The sequence below is a fragment of the Thamnophis sirtalis genome, unplaced genomic scaffold, assembly GCF_051295495.1.
Source record: "Thamnophis sirtalis isolate CommonGarterSnake01/CBP01778 unplaced genomic scaffold, rThaSir2_p1.2 scaffold_9, whole genome shotgun sequence".
Lineage (NCBI taxonomy): Eukaryota > Metazoa > Chordata > Lepidosauria > Squamata > Natricidae > Thamnophis > Thamnophis sirtalis.
The window spans coordinates 73,633,485-73,657,171 of NW_028261389.1; the positions used below are offsets into that span (position 1 = coordinate 73,633,485).

General features: G+C 42.4%; 1 protein-coding gene across 1 annotated transcript in view; it reads left to right on the forward strand.

Moving 5' to 3' along the window:
* The window catches only part of ANO2 (anoctamin 2), a 151,395-nt gene that overhangs the window by 112,300 nt on the left and 15,408 nt on the right, over nt 1-23,687 (forward strand). Inside the window, exons 18-23 of the mRNA XM_087722261.1 lie at nt 2,608-2,665; nt 5,200-5,300; nt 6,520-6,668; nt 15,959-16,111; nt 17,787-17,839; nt 21,740-21,923. Coding sequence (XP_087578387.1) covers nt 2,608-2,665; nt 5,200-5,300; nt 6,520-6,668; nt 15,959-16,111; nt 17,787-17,839; nt 21,740-21,923 — 698 coding nt within the window. The remainder of the gene's footprint in view (nt 1-2,607; nt 2,666-5,199; nt 5,301-6,519; nt 6,669-15,958; nt 16,112-17,786; nt 17,840-21,739; nt 21,924-23,687) is intronic.

A 23,687-nucleotide genomic window follows, 5' to 3' on the forward strand; every position in this document is an offset into this window, starting at 1 on the left:
GCGCATGGAGTTTTCGTGCCGAGCAGAAGCGGGCTGCTTTTGTTTTCCGTGCCAGATGTCTTGGGAGGTCTGAAAATGTCACAGAGTGGGCACGCGGCCATCTAAATTCTCACTTATTTATTTTATTGATGGGCAGCAGCCCCATTTGAAAGCCTGGCTGGCGGCTTTCAACACCTGGGATTTCTAGGGTGGACATCTGCTCTGGGGGACGAGGAATTTCCTTTCCTTGCAGGAAACACTGTGCTTAAATCAGGTTTCCAAAAAGCATTCGAGGCTTTTCCTTCCTCGGTTAAAATGACGTCCCTCATCCACCTCCATTTGCCCAGTAAAAGGAGCAACAAGATTTCGGGAGAATGGACATTGAAAGTCACAAATTTAGCCGAGATGGCTAAAATATCTGCATATCTTAAGGACCACTCAAATGAGAGATATAAATGAGACTGGAAAAAGATGGATCGATTATATACAAGATAAATATGGGACTAAGAAATTCCAGATAGCTTATGATTAAGATCAGGAATGATATAAATTGTTTAAAGTTAGCCTAGCAAGGAGGCTTGACAAGGGGTGTTAGATTTTAATGTAATATGATTGCACATGTATACTGTCTTCTCTTATTTTTTCTTTAAAACTAGGATATGTTATGTATATTATATGTATATGTACATATATATATATATATATATATATATATATATATATATATATATATATATATATATATATATATATATATATATATATATATATATATATGTATATGTACATATATATATATATATATATATATATATATATATATATATATATATATATATATATATATATATATATATATATATATATATATATATATATATATATATATATATATATGTAAATGGAAGCATAAATACCATCAACATAGAATGGAGTTTGCTCAGAAGCTGAAATACACCAATAAGAGGAAGAGTGGGAAACAGAGGAGAGAAGAAAGATGGGAAGAGAGGGATAGGAGAGAGGGTAAAAGGGGAAGATGAGGAGGATAAGGAGGAGTGGAATGAAGAGAGAGGAGAAGGAGAAAGGAAGGGGAAGTAGAGTAGGAAAGGATGCTGGAGGGAAGAAAGGAGGTAGGAGAGAGGTAGAAAAAAGAGGTGTATGGAGAGCAGAAGACCTAATAATGGGTTTTTATCCTTCTGGGCGTTGATGACAAGAGGAACTGATGCAATTACTACTTAATACAATAGGATATTGGCTATGTAATAGTATACATGTGATTATATGTTATGAAAATGGAAAATAAAAAGTATATTTTCAAAAAAGATTTAGGGAGAATCACGGTCAGAAAAACAGGGACACGCAGGAAGTGATGGATGTACCTGTGAAAAATCTCGAATCTTAACTCATCCATCCCAAACTTTCCCCCAGGGGTTTCCACCTGCAGATGGCCCTGTTTCCCCATGATGCTTGCTTGATTGCAAAAATTGTGGGTTTGCAGGCCACCTTCCCCAATTGAAAGAGATGCTGGGATGAACAGAAAGACCCTGCCAGCTGTTTTTTTAAAAAAAATGTCTGTGGAAATTCTCCATCATCCGGGTCACGGATGTCCCAAAAGTGCTTTGTTTTCAAGAGACCACCGGACTTTCTGGTTTTCCTTTTTCTTTTGAAGATGTTTCGCTTCTCATCCAAGAAGCTTCTTCAGCTCTGACTGGATGGTGGGGAATGGAAGTATCAATTTTGCAGGCGTTTTAGGGGATTTGCGGGTTCCCCGACCACACCCACTTGTGCCCCCCCACTTCAGTGCTCCCCCAAAGCAGCTATGGTTAGTTACCCCACAGCACAGCAAAAAGTCTGACGATTCTTTCAAGAGCCCCGCGGATAACACATCCTGTTGGCGCTCTACATGGGGTTGCCCCTGAAAAGTGTCCGGAGACTACAACTGGTCCAGAATGCAGCCGCACGAGCGATATTGGGTGTACCTAGATACACCCACGTTACACCCATCCTCCGCGAGCTGCACTGGCTCCCGATCTGTCTCCGAATGCGCTTCAAGGTGCTGGTTGTTACCTTTAAAGTCCTGCATGGCTTAGGGCCTCGATATCTACGGGACCGTCTTCTGCCACATACCTCCCAGCGACCGATAAGATCTCACAGAGTGGGCCTTCTCCGGATGCCGTCGACTAGACAATGTCGTTTGGCGGCTCCTCAGGGGAGGGCCTTCTCTGTAGCTGCTCCGGCCCTATGGAACAATCTACCCCCAGAGATCCCGACCCTCCCCACTCTCGCGGCCTTCCGCAAGGCTATTAAGACCTGGCTTTTCCGGGAGGCCTGGGGCTGTTGACCTCTTGAATGAGGTCAACAGCCCCACTACGGTTGAGAGTGTTGTGTTTTTTAGCCTGCTTTATTTCTTATGTTTTAAACTTTTTTAGTACTTTTTAAATTGTCTTTTATGTAAGCCGCCCGGAGTCCTTCGGGATTGGGCGGCATATAAGTTTATTAAACTTCAACTGTTGCTGAGATTCAGCCTCCCCCCCCCCGCAAAAAAACCCACCTTTCTTTTATAGATGTATATAATCATGGTGTATTTTTCTGTTACTGATTTCATCCCGTTTATCTGCTTGTCCTCAGGTTTGTGGGGCGCCCTGGTCAGTACGTCTACATGTTTGCTGGTTACCGAATGGAAGAGGTAATTGCCCATACAGGGAGTCCTCGACTTACAGCCGTTCATTTAATGACCATTCAAGTTTCAACAGCACTGGAGAAAGTGACATAAAGCCATTCTCACACTGTGTTAGTAACTTAACATCTGCAGGGATTCACTTAACAACTGCGGCAGGAAAGGTCACAAAATGACTTCACTTATTAACTGTCTTGTTTAGTAACAAGAGCCAAGGTGGCGCAGTGGTTAAATGCAGCACTGCAGGCTACTTCAGCTGACTGCAGTTCTGCAGTTCGGCTGTTCAAATCTCACCGGCTCAGGGTTGACTCAGCCTTCCATCCTTCCGAGGTGGGTAAAATGAGGACCCGGATTGTTGTTGGGGGCAATATGCTGACTCTGTAAACCGCTTAGAGAGGGCTGAAAGCCCTATGAAGCGGTATATAAGTCTAACTGCTATTGCTATTGCTAACATCAATGCTGGGCTCGATTGTGGTCGTAAGTCAAGGACTAATGTTCTAAGGGTGAACATTTTTTGTTAAATTCTATCCGAACTTTTATGGCAGTGCTGCGTTCCCTGAGGTTATGATTCCCAAACCTTGTGGTTAGCATTATGTTTCCAGTGTAAGGTCAGAAACGTCATCGGAATTAAAATTAAAGGAAATGAAATTAAAATAGTCCCTGAAATTGATTGACAATAGACTGAAAAATCAGTCAAATAAATTGGTCTTCTTTTCTATGCGTCATTTATGACTTCTCTGGCTCTATTTCAGCAAGCCAAATGCTATGGAAACATTTCAAAATGCTCGGCATAATGGATGGCTTGGATTGTATCTGTTCTGTTGCCCACCACCTTATTTAATGTAATTATGCAGATTATGAGAGGCAGTTGGTTAAGGCACCAGGCTAGGTGCAACATAGCAGCGCTATGGCACAACACAGGAGAACAAACCCATCAGGACAACACTTAGTAGGCCATCTGCCATTTAAAAGACAAAGCCCACTCTTTCGAAGATAGCAAAGTCCACATTTTAGACAGAGAGGACCACCAATTTGAAAGATGGGTCAAAGACAGGGGTGGGTTTCAACCAGTTCGCGGCGGTCCCTGCGAACCGGTTGGTCTGCGAACCCGGAAGTAAGTAACTTCCGGGAACGGCGAAGGGCCCGCTCTCCCGCCCGCGCTCCTTACCCGGTTTTGACAAGTTCTGTGCTTCCACGCATGTGCAGGACGCATACAGCACCTGCGCGATCCTCCAGGAGCAGCTGGAACATCGCACAGACGCTAGTACGCATGCGTGCACCGCACGCGTGCACAAGGACGCCGCCGGCCCCGTTCCAACCGAACCGGTTGGAACAGGGTGAGAAACCCACCCCTGGTCAAAGAGGTCATCTATGTCAAACCCAAAGGTGCTTTTTTCAAGAGGCAACTGCACTTTCTTGTTTTCCTTTGAAATCCTTTTGCTTCTGATCCAAGAAGCTTCTTCAGCTCCAACTGGGGTTTTGGTGTCCACCCCAAAGATAAAACACCCAGGCACAAACTGAGCAATGGGGTATATGCAGTACAATGCCGTGAGCCAAGGGTAGATCTGTACACTGGGGAAACAAAACAACCGCTTGATAAACGCATGACACAACATAGGAGAACAAACTCATCAGGACAAGATTCATCAGTCCATCTGCATTTACCTCCCTCAGACCGATAAGATCTCACAGGTTAGGTCTCCTCCGGATTCCATCTGCCAGCCAATGTCGGCTGGCGACTCCCCGGGGGAGAGCCTTCTCTGTTGCAGCTCCAGCCCTCTGGAATGACCTCCCCGTGGAGATCCGGACCCTTACTACCCTCCTGGCCTTCCGCAAAGCCACCAAGTCCTGGCTGCTCCAGCAGTCCAGGGGGCTTGTGAAACACCCAGCCCCACGGAAATTGTGAATGTTGCGCCTTTTTAAAAAAGTGTTGTCTTGTCTATTTATCCCCTTTCCCTTGTCTGCTGTGAGCTGCCCGGAGTCCTCCGGGAGTGGGCGGCATACAAGACAAATAAAATGATAAATGATAAATGAAAGGCAAATATTGAAGACAGCAAAGTCCACATTTTGGACAGAGAGGACCACTGGTTTGAAAGAGGGGTCAGAGGGGCCATCTGTGTCAAAATTGAACATCCCTCTCTCAACAGAGGGGAAGGGATACTATATCCTCTACCTCCAGTCTACAACACAGTCCTTTCAGCAGTTCCAAGAAGGCCCCACACCCATTTGCACCACTCAGGTGACCCTGAGGACAGAGATAAACCTCCAAGTGGCCTCAAGGACTCTCTGAAAGGATGCAAATGACCAGCTGTCTGCAAGGAGGATCAATCCTTCCCTTCGCCGCCGTCCAGTCAGAGCTGAAGAAGCTTCTTGGATGAGAAGCGAAAGGCCTTCAAAGAAAAAAGTCCAACTGCCTCTTGAAAGAGCACCTTTGGGTTAGCAACTGTGATACTTGTGATCAGACTTAGGTGTTGCATATAAACTGCCCGGAGATTGGTGTGCCTGATTTTCATGACTTCCTGTGTGTTTCTCGTCCGTTGCAGTGTGCTCCCGGGGGATGCTTGATGGAACTTTGCATCCAGCTCAGCATCATCATGTTGGGGAAGCAGCTGATTCAGAACAATATCTTTGAAATCGGAGTCCCGTAAGTATTTCATCTCTCTCTCTCTCTCTCTCTCTCTCTCTCTCTCTCTCTCTCTCTCTCTCTCTCTCTTTTCTTTCTGTGCCATAAGACTGGAAACATGAGCATGCAGTGTGGGTGGGCCTCAGTGGTGGGTTTCAAAAAAATTTCGAACCTACTCTGTGGGTGTGGCCTCCTTTGTGGGAGTGGCTTGTGGGCCATGTGACCTGATGGGAGTGGCTTGCCAGCCATGTGTTTTCTTTCTTTCTTTCTTTCTTTCTTTCTTTCTTTCTTTCTTTCTTTCTTTCTTTCTTTCTTTCTCTCTCTCTCTTTCTCTCTTTCCTTCCTTTTGTCTCTCTGTCCCTGTTTCCTTTTTTCTTTCATCTCTCACTTTTTCTTTCTTTTTTCTTTTTTTCTTTCTTCCTTTCTCTTTCTCTCTCTGTGTGAGTCTGTGTGTGTGTGTGTGCGTGTGTGCGTGTGTGTGTGTGTGTCAGTGGTGGGTTTCAAAAAATTTCTGGAACCTCTTCTGTAGGTGTGGCCTGCTTTCCGGGTCCACTGGTGGAACCTCTTCTAACCGGTTCGGTAGATTTGACGAACTGGTTCTACCGAACAGGTGCGAACTGGTAGGATCCCACCTCTGGTGGGCCTAGTGCAGGGGTGCGTTCCTGCCAGTTCTAACCTCTTCTACAGAAGAGGTTCCACAAATCTACAGTGCCGTTTAGAACCGGTTCCAGCTCCCTCCCCCTGTCCACACACATATAGATAGATAGATAGATAGATAGATAGATAGATAGATAGATAGATAGAGAGAGAGAGAGAGAGAGAGAGAGAGAGAGAGAGAGAGAGAGAGAGAGAGAGAGAGAGAGAGAGCTGATCGTTTTCATGAATTACTCCCTTCTGAATCACCTGGTTTAATTTCTCAAGATGCTTTTTTAAAAAAATCGACCACATGATAGGAACCAGAGTAAAAGTGTATTTTTGGAAGACTTTCAAAAAGGACATCCGCATCAGTGGATTTTAAAAGCACACACACAGACACACACACACACAGAGAGAAAGCTGGGGCTTTCTAAATCACAAACGGTAAGAATTAGCCTGTATCTGTGGTGCCAGATGGCTCTCTCACACACACAAACACACACACACAGAGACCAAAGCTCTGTCGTGCGCAAAGTCCCTTAAAAATAGAATGATTTTCCCCCTGCAATTGAGCTAATGGCGTGCTTTTTTTTTATATTTCCAGGAAATTAAAGAAACTGTTCCGTAAACTAAAAGATGAGAGGCCGGAGAAGAAGGAAAGCCATTCAGATCCATCTAAGCAGCCTCAGCAGTGGGAGCTGGATTACGTCTTGGAACCATTCATGGGGCTGACTCCGGAATACATGGAAATGAGTAAGGCTGGGGCAGCCATAAATCCCTCTTATCTTTCCCTCAAAACCTGCTTGTCCAAGATTTAAGACATCCCTGACTTCCTCTTGTTGTAACTCTCCAGTGTCAGGTTGGCTGAAATACATCCTTTTAACTGTATTTGTTATAAACAATTAGGAATTCAGTTGGACACATACCTTCTGGAGCATGGAGGCTACAGGCTCCTAGAGGCAGAAGTCTCTCTTGATTTGGACAGATGGGGATAGATGAGGAACTCATCAAATTGCAGGTGACACCAAGCTGGCAGGAATAGCCAACACTCCAGAAGACAGGCTTAAAATACAGAAGGATCTTGACAGACTTGAACATTGGGCACTATCTAACAAAATGAAATTCAATGTTGAAAAAAAGTAAGGTTCTACATTTAGGCTAGAAAAACAAAATGCACAGGTACAGTATATGTGGCACCTACCTCAATAACAGTAACTGCGAGAGTGATCTTGAAGTCCTAGTGGACAACCATTTAAATATGAGCCAGCCGTGTGCAGCAGCTGCCAAAAATGCCAACACAGTTCTAGGCTGCATCAACAGAAGGATAGAATCAAGATCACGTGAAGTGTTAATGCCACTTTATAATGCCTTGGTAAGGCCACACTTGGAATACTACATTCAGTTTTGGTTGCCATGATGTAGAAAAGATGTTGAGACTCTAGAAAGAGTGCAGAGAAGAACAACAAAGACAATTAAGGGACTGGAGGCTAAAACATATGAAGAACGGTTGCAGGAACTGGGTATGTCTAGTTTAATGAAAAGAAGGACTAGGGGAGACATGATAGCAGTGTTCCAATATCTCAGGGGTTGCCACAAAGAAGAGGGAGTCAAGCTATTCTCCAAGGCACCTGAGGGTAGAACAAGAAGCAATGAGTGGAAACTAATCAAGGAGAGAAGCAACTTAGAACCGAGGAGAAATTTCCTGTCAATTAGATCAATTAAACAGTGGAACAACTTGCCTCCAGAAGTTATGAATGCTCCTACACTGGAAGTTTGTAAGATGTTGGATAATCATTTGTCTGAAGTGGTGTAGGGTTTCCTGTCTAAGCAGGAAGTTGGACTAGAAGACCTCCAAGGTCCCTTCCAACTCTGTTATTCTAGGTTTTTTTTCTGATTCTGTCAGATGACCTTAGATCAATCTTCAAAGTCCTGTTGAAGAAGGAGGCTTGGACCTATGGGTCTTGTAGTAGAAGGTAGCCTTCAGAGTTGACTATTCCTTTCAAATCAGTGTTTCTGAACCGTCACAACTTTTAAGATGTGTGGACTTCAACTCCCAGAATCCCCCAACCAGAATTCTGGGAATAGAAATCCACACATCTTAAAGTTGAAGTCAACACACCTTAAAGTTACAAATGAGAAACCTGTTTTAGATGTGTCTAACAAAGGAGAATAAACAGCCACATGATCTCCATTGGCCCTTTGAATGAAAGAGAACAGTTCAGTATAACTTGGGCCCATATTGTTTCTGGAAAAAAAATATCTGCCTGTTTCTATTTGTGTACAGAATTAAAATTCTTATTTATGGGGTTCTTGGTGCATTCTGAGCTTGGTTGTTTTCTTGCAAATGTTTCATTACCCAACTAAGTAGCATCATCAGTCCTAGCAGGGAAGAGGGCTTGCTCTCAGTTTATATACCAGTGGCTTGCCCTCTCAGCGTTCAAGGGTGTGTTCTTGTTGGTTCCTTGATTAGGCTGTTGTTTACTGTTTGGTTGTTTGAATTGGTAGTTCCTTGATTGGGGTATTGTGCTGAAAGAAATGTCCTTCTGGGTTCGGCTCCCCAAGTGGGGAAAAAGACACTGGAGACATGGAGGCTGCTTGGAAAGATGGTTTATTGGTGGACAGGACCACATGGCTTGAGCTCCTGAACAGAAAAGGTGATCACATGCTTCAATGTTGGTGGAGAAGAAGAGAAGGGCTGAGGGAGGGGCTTGCTAGGCTTTTTATAACCTGTTTAGTCCCACCTCTCTGTTTCCTGTTCCTGTGTAAGAAATGTATTCTGATTGGTTGTCAGACTCCCATGGGGCCATGCAGGGGCAACTCTCTAGGCTGCATTTTGAATCCAGGTTTGTTTGAGTTCTCAGATGCCATGTGGTCAGTTGAGTAAAGGGCCAATATTATCATGCTTTCCTGCAGCTGGTGGGGAAGTCTTTATTATGTAGAGTGGACTAGCTTGGACTTCTTAATGGCCCATTAACAGTGGGGATGGGCAGGAAGCTACAGGCAACTATTCTGTCTTTTAAAACATGTTTCTTTCTTTTCATATCCAGAGAAATGTTCTGCCTTTTCAATATTTCCTAGGATATTTCATTTTTTTCTGGGAGAGGGCTGGATGATAACTTCCCACAATTGTTTACTACTTAATTATTGGTCTAGTATTAATCTTGATGTAAAACTCTGCATATCTTGGTGTTGATTGCTGGTGAGGAAGCATTTTGGTCTTTTTCTTCCCCTTTTAGTTCATTTTATTTATTATTTCTTTTTTATCCCTTTTGAATGGCATGTAGATGTTGTTTTATCTCTATATGCCTGTTGACGACGGATTTGTCTGAGTGCCAGGCTGCACAGATTCATTATATTTTGGGAAAAAAAATACATATTCCTGAGATACTTTTCAGAGGAAGATTCCCCTGGAGGGATTTTTAATGTTATGTTCCAGCAGCGGATGGTATTAATATAAATATAATGTAAGAGTTGTTTTGACATTTCGTGTGGAACTGTCAAAAAAGCATGTGTCTTTTTATGGCACACCTTTCCTTTCCTTTTGTGTGAGTGGCCTTTTGGCCAGAAGATAACAAGGGGGTGCGGTATTCTGCTGTGTGATCTGTGCCACAGCAGAACAATTTTGCAGATGTTGCAGATTTTCTCCAATGGAAATCCTACATATTCTAAACATCTGGCTTTACATTGTTCTCAGGGCAAATGTCAACTAATACTCCATAATTAATTGAATAAAAGTTCTCTTGAGGTCAAACAGGTAGTTTATGCTGGAAGACATTCGTTCTGCTCGGTAGCTGTCTGAAATCAAAGTGTTAATTGTCTAACTCTGCAAACTTGGGAGATGGGTTAAAGTAGGGGTGAAATTCAGCAGGTTCTGGAGAACCGGTAGCGGAAATTTTGAGTAGTTCGGAGAATTAGCAAATACCACCTCTGGTTGGCCCCAGTGTGGGGTGGGAATGGAGTTTTTGCAGTATCCTTCCTCTGGAATGGGGAGGGAATGGAGATTTTGCAGTATCCTTCCCCTGGAGAGAGGAAGGAATGGAGATTTTACAGTATCCTTCCCCTGGAGTGTGGAGGGAATGGAGATTTTACAGTATCCTTCCCCTGGAGTGCGGTGGGAATGGGGATTTTGCAGTATCCTTCCCCTGGAGTGGGGAGGGAATGGAGATTTTGCAGTATTCTTCCCCTGGAGTGGGGAGGGAATGGAGATTTTGCAGTATCCTTCCCCTGGAGTGGGGAGGGAATGACGGTTTTACAGTATCCTTCCCCTGGAGTTGGGTTGGAATGGAGATTTTGCAGTATCCTTCCTCTGGAGTGGGGAGGGAATGGGGATTTTGCAGTATCCTTCCCCTGGAGTGGGGAGGGAATGGAGATTTTACAGTATCCTTCCCCTGGAGTGGGGAGGGAATGGGCATTTTGCAGTATCCTACCCTGGAGTGGGGAGGGAATGGAGATTTTGCAGTATTCTTCCCCTGGAGTGGGGAGGGAATGGAGATTTTGCAGTATCCTTCCCCTGGAGTGGGGAGGGAATGGAGATTTTGCAGTATCCTTCCCCTGGAGTTGGGTTGAAATGGAGATTTTGCAGTATTCTTCCCCTGGAGTAAGGAGGGAATGGAGATTTTGCAGTATCCTTCCCCTGGATTGGGGTGAGAAAGGAGATTTTGCGGTATATGAAGAACAGTTGTGGCCCACGGGCCAGATGTGTAACACACTGGCCACGGCCATCCCTTGTTTAGCAAAGGGGGGAAAATGTGATATTTCATGTGACAGCAATGTGACACCACAAATTTGACACCCTGTCCTTAGACAATGTATATGACCCTCCACTCAATACTTTCCTCCAGGTTGAGATGAGCCATTAAAGGGCTATTTTTCAGTAGGCCATTCAGGCAACTGTGAGACTATTTAATATGTTCTGTAATATCTTCCTTGATACATTTTCACTGATATTTTAAAATCAGGAAAACTGATTCTGTGGCCTGAAGGGGACCAGAAAATTCTACTTTTTGTTTACCCAACCAAAGCATCATTTCTACTTTCATATTGATGACTTAATTAACTTTAGCTTCTTGCAAGCTAACAAGTAATCAATAACCGCAGAGTAATAAGCAACTGGAAAGACAAATGGTGAGGTCTGTAGTATGTTTGTTGCATACTTAAACATAGAGTAACCACTGAGAACTTCAATAGCGCCCTTGAATCTTGAAATAAATGCCTCTACAACGAAGAAGAGAGGAGTTAAATACTTTATGTCGTAAGTCTCTTTATTTTCAAAGTGAAATTTAAATTGTCAGGTTTAAATTGATTCCAGCTATCAAGTTTCACATCCAGTATGACAACAACTTTCCAGAAACTTCATCCCATATTTGGAAATTTGCTAATAAGAGAAGTTCATAGACATGAAATGACTAGATTAGATGCTTTGCTGAAGACAAGAATGAACAATTCATCATCATCATCATCATCATCATCATCATCATCATCATCTTTTAACGACTCCATAATCCCTTGCAGGATGGAGTCTAAGCAACTGAATGGAGCTAGCAGAGTGTTTTACTGGCCAGATGCCTCTCCTGTCTCCGATGAGGAGTTTTATTCGGCAGATATATTCTCATTGTGCCCAGAGAGAGAAATATCTGCCTCTACCTAGGATTGAACTCACAGCCTCCTGATTGGGAGGCAAGAGCTCCACCTCTAGGCCACTGTATCAGTCCTACAAGAATGAAGAATTAATTATAAATAATCAACTTACAGCAGTTCATTCAGTGACTGTTCAAAGTTACAATGGCACTGAAAAATGTGACTTACGACCATTTTTCATAGGTACAGCCTTTCTGGCCTCCCCATGATCACAGGATCAAAATTCAGACACTTGGCAAGTGGTTCATATTTATGACCATTGCTATGTCCCAAGGTCATATGATCCCCTTTTGTGACCGTCTGATCAGCAAAGTCAATAGAAAAACCAGATTCCCTTAACACTCAGGTTACTAATTTATCAACCTCAGTGATTCACTTAACAACTGGAGCAAGAAATGTCGTAAAAATGTGACAAAACTCCCTGAATGTCTCACTTAACAGCAGAAATAAAATAAAATAAAATAATAAATAAAATAAAGTAAAATTAAGTAAATTAAATTCATTAAATTAAATTAAATTAAATATTTAAATAATAAAATAAATAAAGTAAATAAAATAAATAAAATAAATAAAATAAATAAAATAAATAAAATAAATAAAATAAAATAAATAAAAAATAAAATAATGCAATAATGCAATAATGCAATAATGCAATAATACAATAATACAATAATACAATAATACAATAATACAATAATACAATAATACAATAATACAATAATACAATAATACAATAATACAATAATACAATAATACAATAATACAATAATACAATAATACAATAATACAATAATACAATAATACAATAATACAATAATACAATAATACAATAATACAATAAATAATAAAATAAAATAATAAAATAAAATAAATACAATAATAAAATAAAATAAAATAAATAAAATAATAAAATAATAAAATAAAATAATGAAATAAAATAAAATAATGAAATAAAATAATAGTAAAGTAACGTAACGTAAAGTAAAGTAATAAAATAAAATAAATAAAACGCAATGAATTCTTTTTCTCTTGGAGACAGTAAGATTGTCCTTCTGATAAACATCAGGCAAAGGCAAAATTAAATTCAATACCTCTAAATCCAGCCGGATTAATTTCGAAGCTATGGAAATGTTTTCCCCAAAGCAGGAGAAACCATCAAAACTTGCTCACCCCCAGACGCCAACAACATTCCTCTGTAATCTTCATGACATTCTAGGATTTGAATGTTTTCTTTTGGGGCAGCACGTGGAGACATGTTGCATATACTAATTGCCACCCCGCAAAAAATGCATGGGAAAAATCGTTGCCGGTAGTAGAATTTCAAAGGTTTCTGTGCTGCCAAATACAGTAGAGCTTTCTCTCCAGAAATGAGAAGTAATAAAACAGCGTTGTGATGACACTAGAAGCCTTGGAGCTGCTGAACATTGTGTTGAAATAGTTTGCATATTCCTATTTTTCACCGGTAGGTCCTGCAGAAAATGGGTACAGCCAAGCTATTCTCCAAAGCACCTGAGGGCAAGACAAGAAGCAATGGGTGGAAATTAATCAAGGAAAGAAGCAACCTAGAACTGAGGAGAAATTTCCTGACAGTGAGAACAATGAATCAGTGGAACAGAAGTTGCCTCCAGAACTTGTGAATGCCCCAGTACTGGAAGTTTTTCAGAAAATGCTGGATAGCCATTTTGCAATAGCAATAGCAGTAGACTTATATACCGCTTCATAGGCCTTTCAGGCCTCTCTAAGCGGTTTACAGAGAGTCAGCATATTGCCCCCAACAATCTGGGTCCTCATTTTACCCACCTCGGAAGGATGGAAGGCTGAGTCAACCCTGAGCCGGTGAGATTTGAACCGCTGACCTGCTGATCTAGCAGTAGCCTGCAGTGCTGCATTTAACCACTGCGCCACCTTGGCTCTGAGGTGGTTGGTGTAGGGTTTCTTGCCTAGGCAGGAGGGTGGTCTAGAAGACCTCCAAGGTCTCTTCCAACTCTGCTATTGTAATAACTTATCCCCTGCAGATGTTATTAGTGACATTTCTGGACTGCTGAACCTCAAAGGAAGACTCAGCAGCTGAGATAAAATAAATAAGGAATGATATGCCTGTCTTGGGTCCCAAGGATAACACACCCTTTTCAAACACACACACACACACACACACACACACAGCTGGGCTGGATAAAAGTATATAAGCCCAGCTTCACTGAGTACAAGTTTGAAAAGGCAACGTGGCTCCACCTGCAATCAAAGGCTCGGATCGGAAGGCACCAGGGAAAGGAGGGGTATGGCAGAGGAGCTGCTTTCAAGCCATTGGAAAATATATCCAATCCAACTTCTGTGTTTGTGTTTGTTTGAGAGTGAGTGAGTGAGAGAGGGATCCAACTTCTCTGTGTGCGTGTGTCTGTTTGAGAGAGGGGGGAGGGAGGGAGAGAGGGAGGAAGGAGGGGGGGGAGAAGAAAAAGAATGAAGGAAAACTTATTTTGCAAGGGGGGAAAATGCTGTCGTTTTAAATCGGAACTGAGCATGCCTAGCTGTGGAATTCTGGGAGTTGAAATCCACAAGTCTAAAAAAAATTGCTGCCTCACCAGCCATAAAGCTCACCACATGTCACTGTCAGACTAAGACAATTATCTGCCTAACCATAGGTAATGTTCCCCTTGCACATATGTGCTAGTCATTCCCGATTCTAGAGGGCGGTGCTCATCTCCGTTTCAAAGCTGAAGAGCCAGCGCTGTCTGAAGACATTTCCGTGGTCATGTGGCCAGCATGACTAAATGCCGAAGGCACATGGAACCCTGTTACTTTCCCACCAAAGGTGGTCTCTATTTTTCTACTTGCATTTTTACGTGCTTTCGAACTGCTAGGTTGGCAGAAGCTGGGATAAGTAATGGGAGCTCACTCCATTTGAACCGCCAAACTGCCGATCTTTCTGTTCGACAAGTTCAATGTCTTAGCCACCGAGCCACCGCGTCTCTTTAACTGTGTATTATCAATGCCCAAATCCTTAGATTTAATCTGTGTTTTATTGTTTTATAATAATAAGATTAAATAAAATAATAGCAATAGCAGTTAGACCTATATACCGCTTCATAGGGCTTTCAGCCCTCTCTAAGCGGTTTACAGAGTCAGCATATTGCCCCCAACAACAATCCGGGTCCTCATTTGACCCATCTCGGAAGGATGGAAGGCTGAGTCAACCTTGAGCCGGTGAGATTTGAACAGCCGAACTGCTGAACTGCAGTCAGCTGAAGTAGCCTGCAGTGCTGCACTCTAACCACTGCGCCACCTCGGCTTTTTTGAGCAATAGCATTTAGATTTATATACCGCTCCATAATGCTTTACAGCGCATAAATCATAAAATACGAACAACAAGTGATAACTCATAAGCTACCAGTAGGAGAAGTATCTTTATATTTTTTAAAAAATTTATATTCAGAATAAGGTATGTTCTGTAGTCTTAACTATCCATCCAAGAAGAGAAAATATCTGGCAACATCTTGCAGCCTTCTTTACCCAAAATGGACATTGGCATTTAGAGTGACCTCTTGGCTTACCAGTCTCCTGTTGAAAACCCACATGAGGCCTGAATCCAACACACTGCTACCTCTATTGTATGACAACCCAGATTTCTGAAAACCTTGGATGGTCCCACTGTGGTTCTGAGGAACTCTGGGAGTTGAAGTCCACAGGTCTTAAAGTGGCTGAGGTTGGACATCCCTGCTTCGTTTCATGGATTTCCTGATGCTAGAATTCAAATCCGAGTCGGTGAATACACCTTCTCTAGAAGGAGATATACTCTAGAAGGAGATATACCCTATAGAGTATATCTAGAAGGAGATATACTGTTGCAGAAAATGACAGGCTTTAGACTTCTCGGGATATAGGAAAAGTTTATTTGGCAGCCAGGTTCAGAAAGCTAGCCCATGGCTTAGCATTGCAAGTTGTGAACAACCTTCATTATCGAAGCACGCGTTCTTATACATTCTCAAAGGCAGCGTAACACGGTAACCCTAATTTCTTATTGGTTATTTTGGGGGGAAAGCCTTATAAGGAGATGGGGGTCTTACTTCTCCTTTTGTTATGGAGTACGTGTCATTAACGAATTTTAATTGAACCTTGTGGTATGGACTTTTGACATAGGTTTTGACATAGGGACCTCGGCTAGAACATCTTGTGGTTAGGCCCTTGCTTCCTGTTCTTTTGCAAGCTCCAACTCTGTCTATGTGGCTTTTAATATAGAGGTAAAGGGGCCCTGAGAGGCTGTCCAGCCTGACCCAGTAGGTTTCACACTTAGTGTCCAAATCTCACTTTACGTCCTACTTTAATACCTTCCACCTGAAATGTTTATATCTGCTCTGTGGTCATTTATCCCTCCCCTCATATCCCTCTCCTCCTCCTTTCTTGTCTTCTAGTCATACAGTTCGGCTTTGTGACTCTCTTTGTGGCCTCCTTTCCTCTGGCTCCAGTGTTTGCCTTGTTGAACAACGTCATTGAAGTTCGACTCGATGCCAAAAAGTTTGTGGCTGAACTAAGACGGCCCGATACTGTGAGAGCAAAGGATATAGGTATGGTGGTGGTGGTGGTGGGGGTATTTTTTTTAATACAAAAATAAAGATTCAGGAAACCATGTTAAGGGAAATATGACATAGGCGAGGTGTATTAAACTTGATTTCATCGAGTGCCGCATCAGGGCTGTGTTTGACCTTGGAGGGGCAGGGTGGACATGGCAAGGCTGGGCGTGGCCAGCATGACATCACTTCTGTTAGGGAGCACCTGTGGTGGCCCAAATGTTCTGACAATGAAAACAGGCTCCTGAACTCTGTTTTCAGCTGGGGCAGCCTCTTACAATCCTCTTCCAGTGAAAACAGAGCTCGCGTGGAGCCACCCGCAGCCCTCCTGACCTCCGTTTTTGCTGGCAGAGGCACCCCAAGTTGGTCCAGTGAGACCTCGCAGGCCAAATCTAAGCACCCCGCTGGCCTAATCCACCCCTGACATAGTCCATCCTCAACTTACAGTGGGTTACTTAAAAAACATTCTACGTATTTAGGCAAGGAAAACAAAATGCACAGGTGCGGTATAGGAGGTACCATGCTCAATAGTAGTAACTTTGAGAGGGATCTTGGAGTCTTAGTGGACAACCATTTAAATAGGAGCCAGCCGTGTGCAGCAGCTGCCAAAAAAGCCAACACAGTTCTAGGCTGCATAAACAGAGGGATAGAATCAAGATCACATGAAGGGTTAATACCACTTTATAATGCCTTGGGAAGGCCACACTTGGAATACGGCATTCAGTTTTGGTCACCACGATGTAAAAAAGATGTAGAGACTCTAGAAAGATTGCAGAGAAGAGCAGCAAAGATGATTAGGGAACTGGAGACTAAAACATATGAGGAACGGTTGCAGGAACTGGGTATGTCTAGTTTAATGCAAAGGAGGACTAGGGGAGACATGATAGCAGTCTTCCAATATCTCAGGGGTTGCCACAAAGAAGAAGGAGTCAAGCTATTCTCCAAAAGCACCTGACAAGAAGCAATGGGTGGAAACTAATCAAGGAGAGAAGCAACTTAGAACTGAGGAGAAATTTCCTAACTGTCAGAACCATGAATCAGTGGAACAACTTGCCTCCAGAAGTTGTGAATGCTCCTACACCGGTAGCTTTTAAGAAGAGATTGGATAGCCATTTGTCTGAAGTGGTGTAGGGTTTCCTGCCTAGGCAGGGGGTTGGACTAGAAGACCTCCAAGGTCCCTCCCAACTCTGCTATTGTATTATTGGATTATTGTAAGTTACCTCAGAGCTCGAAAAAGGTACTTAAGATGCAGATTTGATGTTCCGGCAGCCGCCCCACTCTCCCTGTGGTCATGTGACTGCATTTTGGACACTAGGCAACTAGTCCTCATTGATATCCATTTTCAGTATGACCATGGTCACGCGGCCGTGATTTACAACATTTTTGATGCAAAAGGGGGCTTACTTCCAACTTCCAGCAAAAAAATGAACTGTAACAAACAATGGGTTCAGTTGATGATCAAAGCATTCATTTAATGTCCAGTTAACAACTGCCACAAAGAAGGTTACAAAATTGGGCACTGTCGCATAATGACCTGTTTAATGACTGTCTCCACTTATGACCATAATTGTAGGTTTAGTTATGGTTATATGTCGAGGACTACCTGTATTTAGAATTTGCTTAACGAGGAGCCGACCAAGAGTTCTTAACAAAGTTTTATGCTTTCTTGCAGGAATCTGGTTTAATATTTTGAGTGGCATCGGAAAGTTTTCAGTCATAATTAATGTAAGTATTGGCTTCGAGCTTACTGGTGCGACATAAGAAATTGGACAGAGTCAGTCAAATGTAGCTTTATGTGCATTTTTCTTCTAAAATGAAACTGTGCCAGTATTCAAGTCTTTGTTGACATAATTTTTAAAAAGCTTTTGCTCATAAATCGAACCCGTGAAGATGGAGCCAAAATCATAGGAAGTCTTAGTCTCCATTTTCCTCTCCCCTCTAACCCATGAAATATATACAATGGTCAATTTTATTCATAAATATAGCCGCCCATATTTTCTGTTTGGATAGGCCAATGGACAGCATATTGGAGATCGGCCAGTATGGATGCAGTTCTAACATACACCGTCAGAGGCATCACAAGGGGAGGAGGGAGCAGAACAGAAGAAAACAGAACATAATACAAAATATGGAATGGAATGGAATGGAATGGAATGGAATGGAATAGAATAGAATAGAATAGAATAGAATATATGGAATGGAAGGAGTAGAATAGAATAGAATAGAATAGAATAGAATAGAATAGAATAGAATAGAATAGAATAGAATAGAATAGAATAATATTGGAATGGAATGGGAATGGAGTAGAATAGAATAGAACAGAATAGCAATAGCAATAGCAATAGCAATAGCAACAGCAATTGGAATGGAATAGAACAGAACAGAATAGAATAGAATAATATTAGAATGGAATGGAATGGAATGGAATAGAATAGAATGGAATGGAATAGAATAGAATAGAATAATATTGGAATGGAATGGAATGGAATAGAATAGGAATTGGAAATGGAAATGGAAATGGAATGGAATAGAATAATATTGGAATGGAATGGAGTAGAATAGAATAGGGAATGGAACGGAAGGGAATAGAATAGAATAGAATAATATTGGAATGGAGCAGAACAAAACATAAAAGAACAAAACAGAACTGGAAGGGACCTTGGAGGTCTTCTCGTCCAAGACCAGCAGGAAGGTGTTGGTGGGATCTTGCAATCCAAACCCAGTATGGATGATGCAAATAAAATGGACAATGCATGTAAAAACTAGAAGATTTTAAGAAGAGCTTGGACAGCCCTTTGCCCAGAAAGTATAGACTAGAGTCTCCTGCTTGAACAGGGAGTTGGACTAGAAGACCTCCAAGATCCCTTCCCGCTCTCTTATTCTTTTGCTTCCGTTATAAGACAGTCAAGCCTCCCTTGGATCCCTTCACCACAGTATATTTTCCAGAATTCATGTTTAAGTAATTTGAATATGAAAACAGTTGTTTCACATATCAAAGCACCGAAACAGTAATTCTGCAGCAAACATCTCTCTTCCTCTTTTAACTTCTCAACCGTCTGTTGAAAATAGAAAGATTCTGCTTATTGTTACTAAACTATCTAATGCCTAAGGACTTTTGAGGCACAAAAGGCTTTTTTGTCTTCTCCCAATTCTTTACCTTTTTTCTTTATATATATATATATATATATATATATATATATATATATATATATATATATATATATATATATATATATATATATATATATATATATATATATATATATATATATATATATATATATATATATATAATTATCTTTCAAAAGTGACATTCCTGTTGCATGAACTAAACCCAGTATTGTTTACATTCCATTCCTTAGTTTTGTAGAATCACTCTGCACCTCTCAAAATGATCCGAATACTTCCAAAGTGTAACGTTTTCATAACAAATACTGGTTTGCTCTAAATTAGCCAATAAATATTAAGGAGTCAAAAGCAACTTCCTCAACTGAGGAAGATTAATCTTTTTTTTCCCCTGGTGATATCAAATAACTTTTTGGCCCCTTGAAACAAGGTGAGATGCTAATATCTTTATTCTGCCGTGATATTACACTTAATCCAGGTTAGCCTGGGTATGGGTGATCCTTTAGTGAAGATTATACACCAGTGGTGGGTTTCAAAAATTTTTCGAACCTACTATGTGGGTGTGGCCTCCTTTGTGGGAGTGGCTTGCGGGCCATGTGACCTGGTGGGAGTGGCTTGCCAGCCATGTGTTTTCTTTCTCTCTCTCTCTCTCTCTTTTCTTCCTTTTGTCTCTGTCCCTTTTTCCTTCTTCCTTTCATCTCTCACTTTTTCTTTCTTTTTTTCTTTCTTCCTTTCTTCCTTTCTTTCTCTTTCTCTGTGTGAGTCTCTGTGTGTGTGTGTGTATGTGTGTGTCAGTGGTGGGTTTCAAAAATTTTTGGAACCTCTTCGGTAGTTGTGGCCTGCTTTCCGGGTCCACTGGTGGAACCTCTTCCAACCGGTTCGGTAGATTTGACGAACCGGTTCTACCGAACTGGTGCGAACCGGTAGGAACCCACCTCTGTTATACACATTTCGGCAAATCCCACTCCTGGCTTACCCCACCTACCCCGTCCCTCCCAGGAGTCTCCACATGGCCCATTTTGGATGCCAGGTAAGTGCAGGGCCCGCACGGAGGCTCAGGGAGGGCAAAAAGGGCCACCTAGAGGCTCTGGAAGGGCCCATTTCCAGCCTCCAGGAAGTCTCCGGAGCCCGGGAAGGATGAAAACGCCCCCCCCCCTCCCCAGAGGTGGGTTGCTCCCGGATTGGCCTGGATTGGCCGAACTGGTAGTAGTGGCGATGGGTGGCTCTGACCAACTGCCCAGATGCTTCTGTGCATGCACAAAAGCGTCACAAGTGGGCAAACACACAGGTGAGTACGGAGCGAACCGGTAGCGCTGGAATTTGAAACCCACCTCTGCAGGGGGGGGCGCCATTGTGCAGGAGGTCAACTAGGCCATGCCAACCATGGCCACGCCCACCCAGCAACTGGGCAGATAACCTGTTGCTAAAATTTTTGAAGCCCACCCCTGGCTTAATCTGTGTGGATGAGCATAGGGGGAACATAGCTAGATGGCCAGAAGTAGGAAACAAAGACCTTGATAAAGCCCATCATTGACATCTAGAAGCTGTCCAAGTTTTTTTGCCCTCTGGAGTGGCTCCCTGATCCAACTCAACTGCTAAAATCTTTGGTCATTCAGCAAATTCAGATGGATGATGCATTTCTGATGGATACCACTTTATAACTATTTAGGGCATTCTCTCATTCAATGTGTCCAGAACTGTTTTCTGACAATATTGTTATAAATGAAAAATAAGGAGAAATTTCCTCTCAGTGAGAACAATCGGTCAAAGGAACAACAGCTTGCCTTCAGAAGTTGTGGGTGCGCCACAGAGGTGGATTCAGCATCCTGTCGCAAGTGGTACACTGCGATGGGGTCGGGCATCCTTGGTGGGCACGTACGGTGCATGCCACCGCTCTGTGGCACTCAGCTGCTCAGCGGAGGTCGCGCAGGCGCCGTATGCTGTGTGCACATGCGCAATTGGCCCCATTTCCCTCAAAAAGCGGTAAGGAATGCGGGTGGGTGGGCCAAATGAGCCACCATTCTGGTACAGTGGCTGCTGCTCCCAGCTACCACCGGTCCTCCCATACTGGGGCGTACCACCTGGAACCCACCATTGGTGCTCCATCACCAAAAGTTTTTAAGAAAAGCCTGAGCAGCCATTTGTTCGAAATAGTATAGGGTATCCTGCTTGAGCAGAGAGTTGAATTAGAAGACCTCCAAGGTCCCTTCCAACTATATTATCCTGTTGGTATTCCTTGTTGCAATGTACTTTTATGCAACAACTACAGTAATATTTAGGCAGTAGATGGCAGTGTTTACAAGTTTGGATCTATGGTATATACTGGATGCTCTTTTGTTCTAAGTAGAGTTTCCAGTTTCTTGTTACAGTAATACAGTTGAGCAGTAAAGCACATGGTGACTGTGCTCTTTGTTTGCTCTGCGTGGTGCTTTATCTAAACAGAATTTCTAACAGTACCTCTTGCCGATTGATGTGGAAAACAACTTTGTTTTCTTCCAGGCCTTTGTGATTGCAGTAACTTCGGATTTTATTCCACGCCTTGTCTACCAATATGTGTACAGTCACAACGGGACCATGCACGGCTTCATCAATCACACCCTGTCATACTTCAACGTCAGCGACTTTAAGCCTGGAACCCAGCCAGAAAACTCACCATTTGAAGAGGAGGTTTCATTCTGCAGGTAAAGCAGGTGCCTTTCATTTTTGTTGTGCCTGTCAAACCTCTGGTGAGATCAGTCCAGCTGCAGATGTTCAGACCTTCAAACAAGGGAGTCATTATGCTGCTAGTCAAAGAAGGCAGATTTAGAAGGTTTTTGTGATCTTATTTTGATACAGGTGCTGTAAGTCCTCGATCACAATTGAGCGCAAAATGTCCTTTGCTAACAGTTGTTCAGTGAGTTTTGCCCCATCGTACGACCTTTCTTGCCACAGTTGTTAAATGAATCACTGCAATCGTTAAATTAGTAGCACGGTCGTTAAGTGAATCGGGTTTCCCTCTTGACTTTGCTTGTCAGAAGGTCACAAAAGGGGATGGCGTGAACTTGGGACACTGCAACCATCATAAAGATGAACCAGGCATCCAAAGTTTCACGCAACTATGGGGGATGTTGCAATGCTGTACGCCTAATAAGTCACTTTTTTGAGGGCCATTAATTCAAAACAAACCGTTGTAAGTCAAGAACTATATGTACCCCAAAGCAGGGGTTACCAACCTTTCAGACCTCGGGGACCACTAAATTTATAATATTAAATCCCGCGGATCACTAATATGAATCAGTGGCAGGATGGGGGTCCTTCAGGCACTTAGCTTGGCCGCCTGTTAGCGAAGAGAAGCGCTCAGCGTCAATCCTAGATTTGTTGTCCATTGAAGCTAGGAATCTAAAATACGGCCAAGAATGAATGTAGCCAGCCCGGGTGCGTGATCGGCACCCTGCCAACACTTTCTTTCAAGGAGCACGGCCAAAGTTTCACACACTGCTCACTGAAGCACCTGGACTCCCATGGAGGGAGGGATGCAGTGGTGGGTTTCAAAAATTGTTCGAACCTACTCTGTGGGTGTGGCCTCCTTTATGGGAGTGGCTTGCTGCCCATGTGACCGGACGGGAGTGGCTTGCCGCCCATGTGACCGGATATGAAGATGCCGACGACACTTGTCAGAACCACCTTAAATTACCTCACACACAGCACTGGCATCCATAAGAATAGGATGTAAACTTGTTTTTTAAGAGGCATCTTTGGTTTGTGTTAAAACAACTTCAACACACGCAATGTTCTGATTGCACCACAAATGCAGTAGTCATCCTTACCTTTCACAGAGGCACTGAGTTTTATAAATATGAGCATGATAGTGTAGAATAATCATATCCAAGGACCAGTGGTGGGTTTCAAAATTTTTTGGAACCTCTTCTGTAGGTGTGGCCTGCTTTTCGGGTCAACTGGTGGAACCTCTTCTAACCGGTTCGGTAGATTTGACGAACCGGTTCTACCGAAAAGGTGCGAACTGGTAGGAACCCACCTCTGATTCTCTCTTATATATAATTAATTTTACATCACATTATATCATTTCTAATTTTGGCCCCACATTTTCTTACCGTATTTCTGTCTTAAATTTAAATTTTTTTCTTAAGAAAATAAACAAAATAATTTTTTGCCCTTTCATAAAAAAAAGTATACCAACTTTATCATTTCATTTTTCATTTGTTATTTCTGGTTTCTACGTGCAGCATATATCATCAAATTCCATTTTAATATAACAAGCATTTTACTTAATTGGTTATCCACACTTAACAATGTTATCTTATTTAGCTATAGATCATCAACAGTATCAACATATTTCATTTTCTACCAATGTCTCTCTTTTTTTACCTTCCTCTTTTCCTAACCACTTTCTCTTAACATCTCTTGTTCTCCTTAGTGTTCGATTTTTCTTCAGATTCCTTTTCCTCCT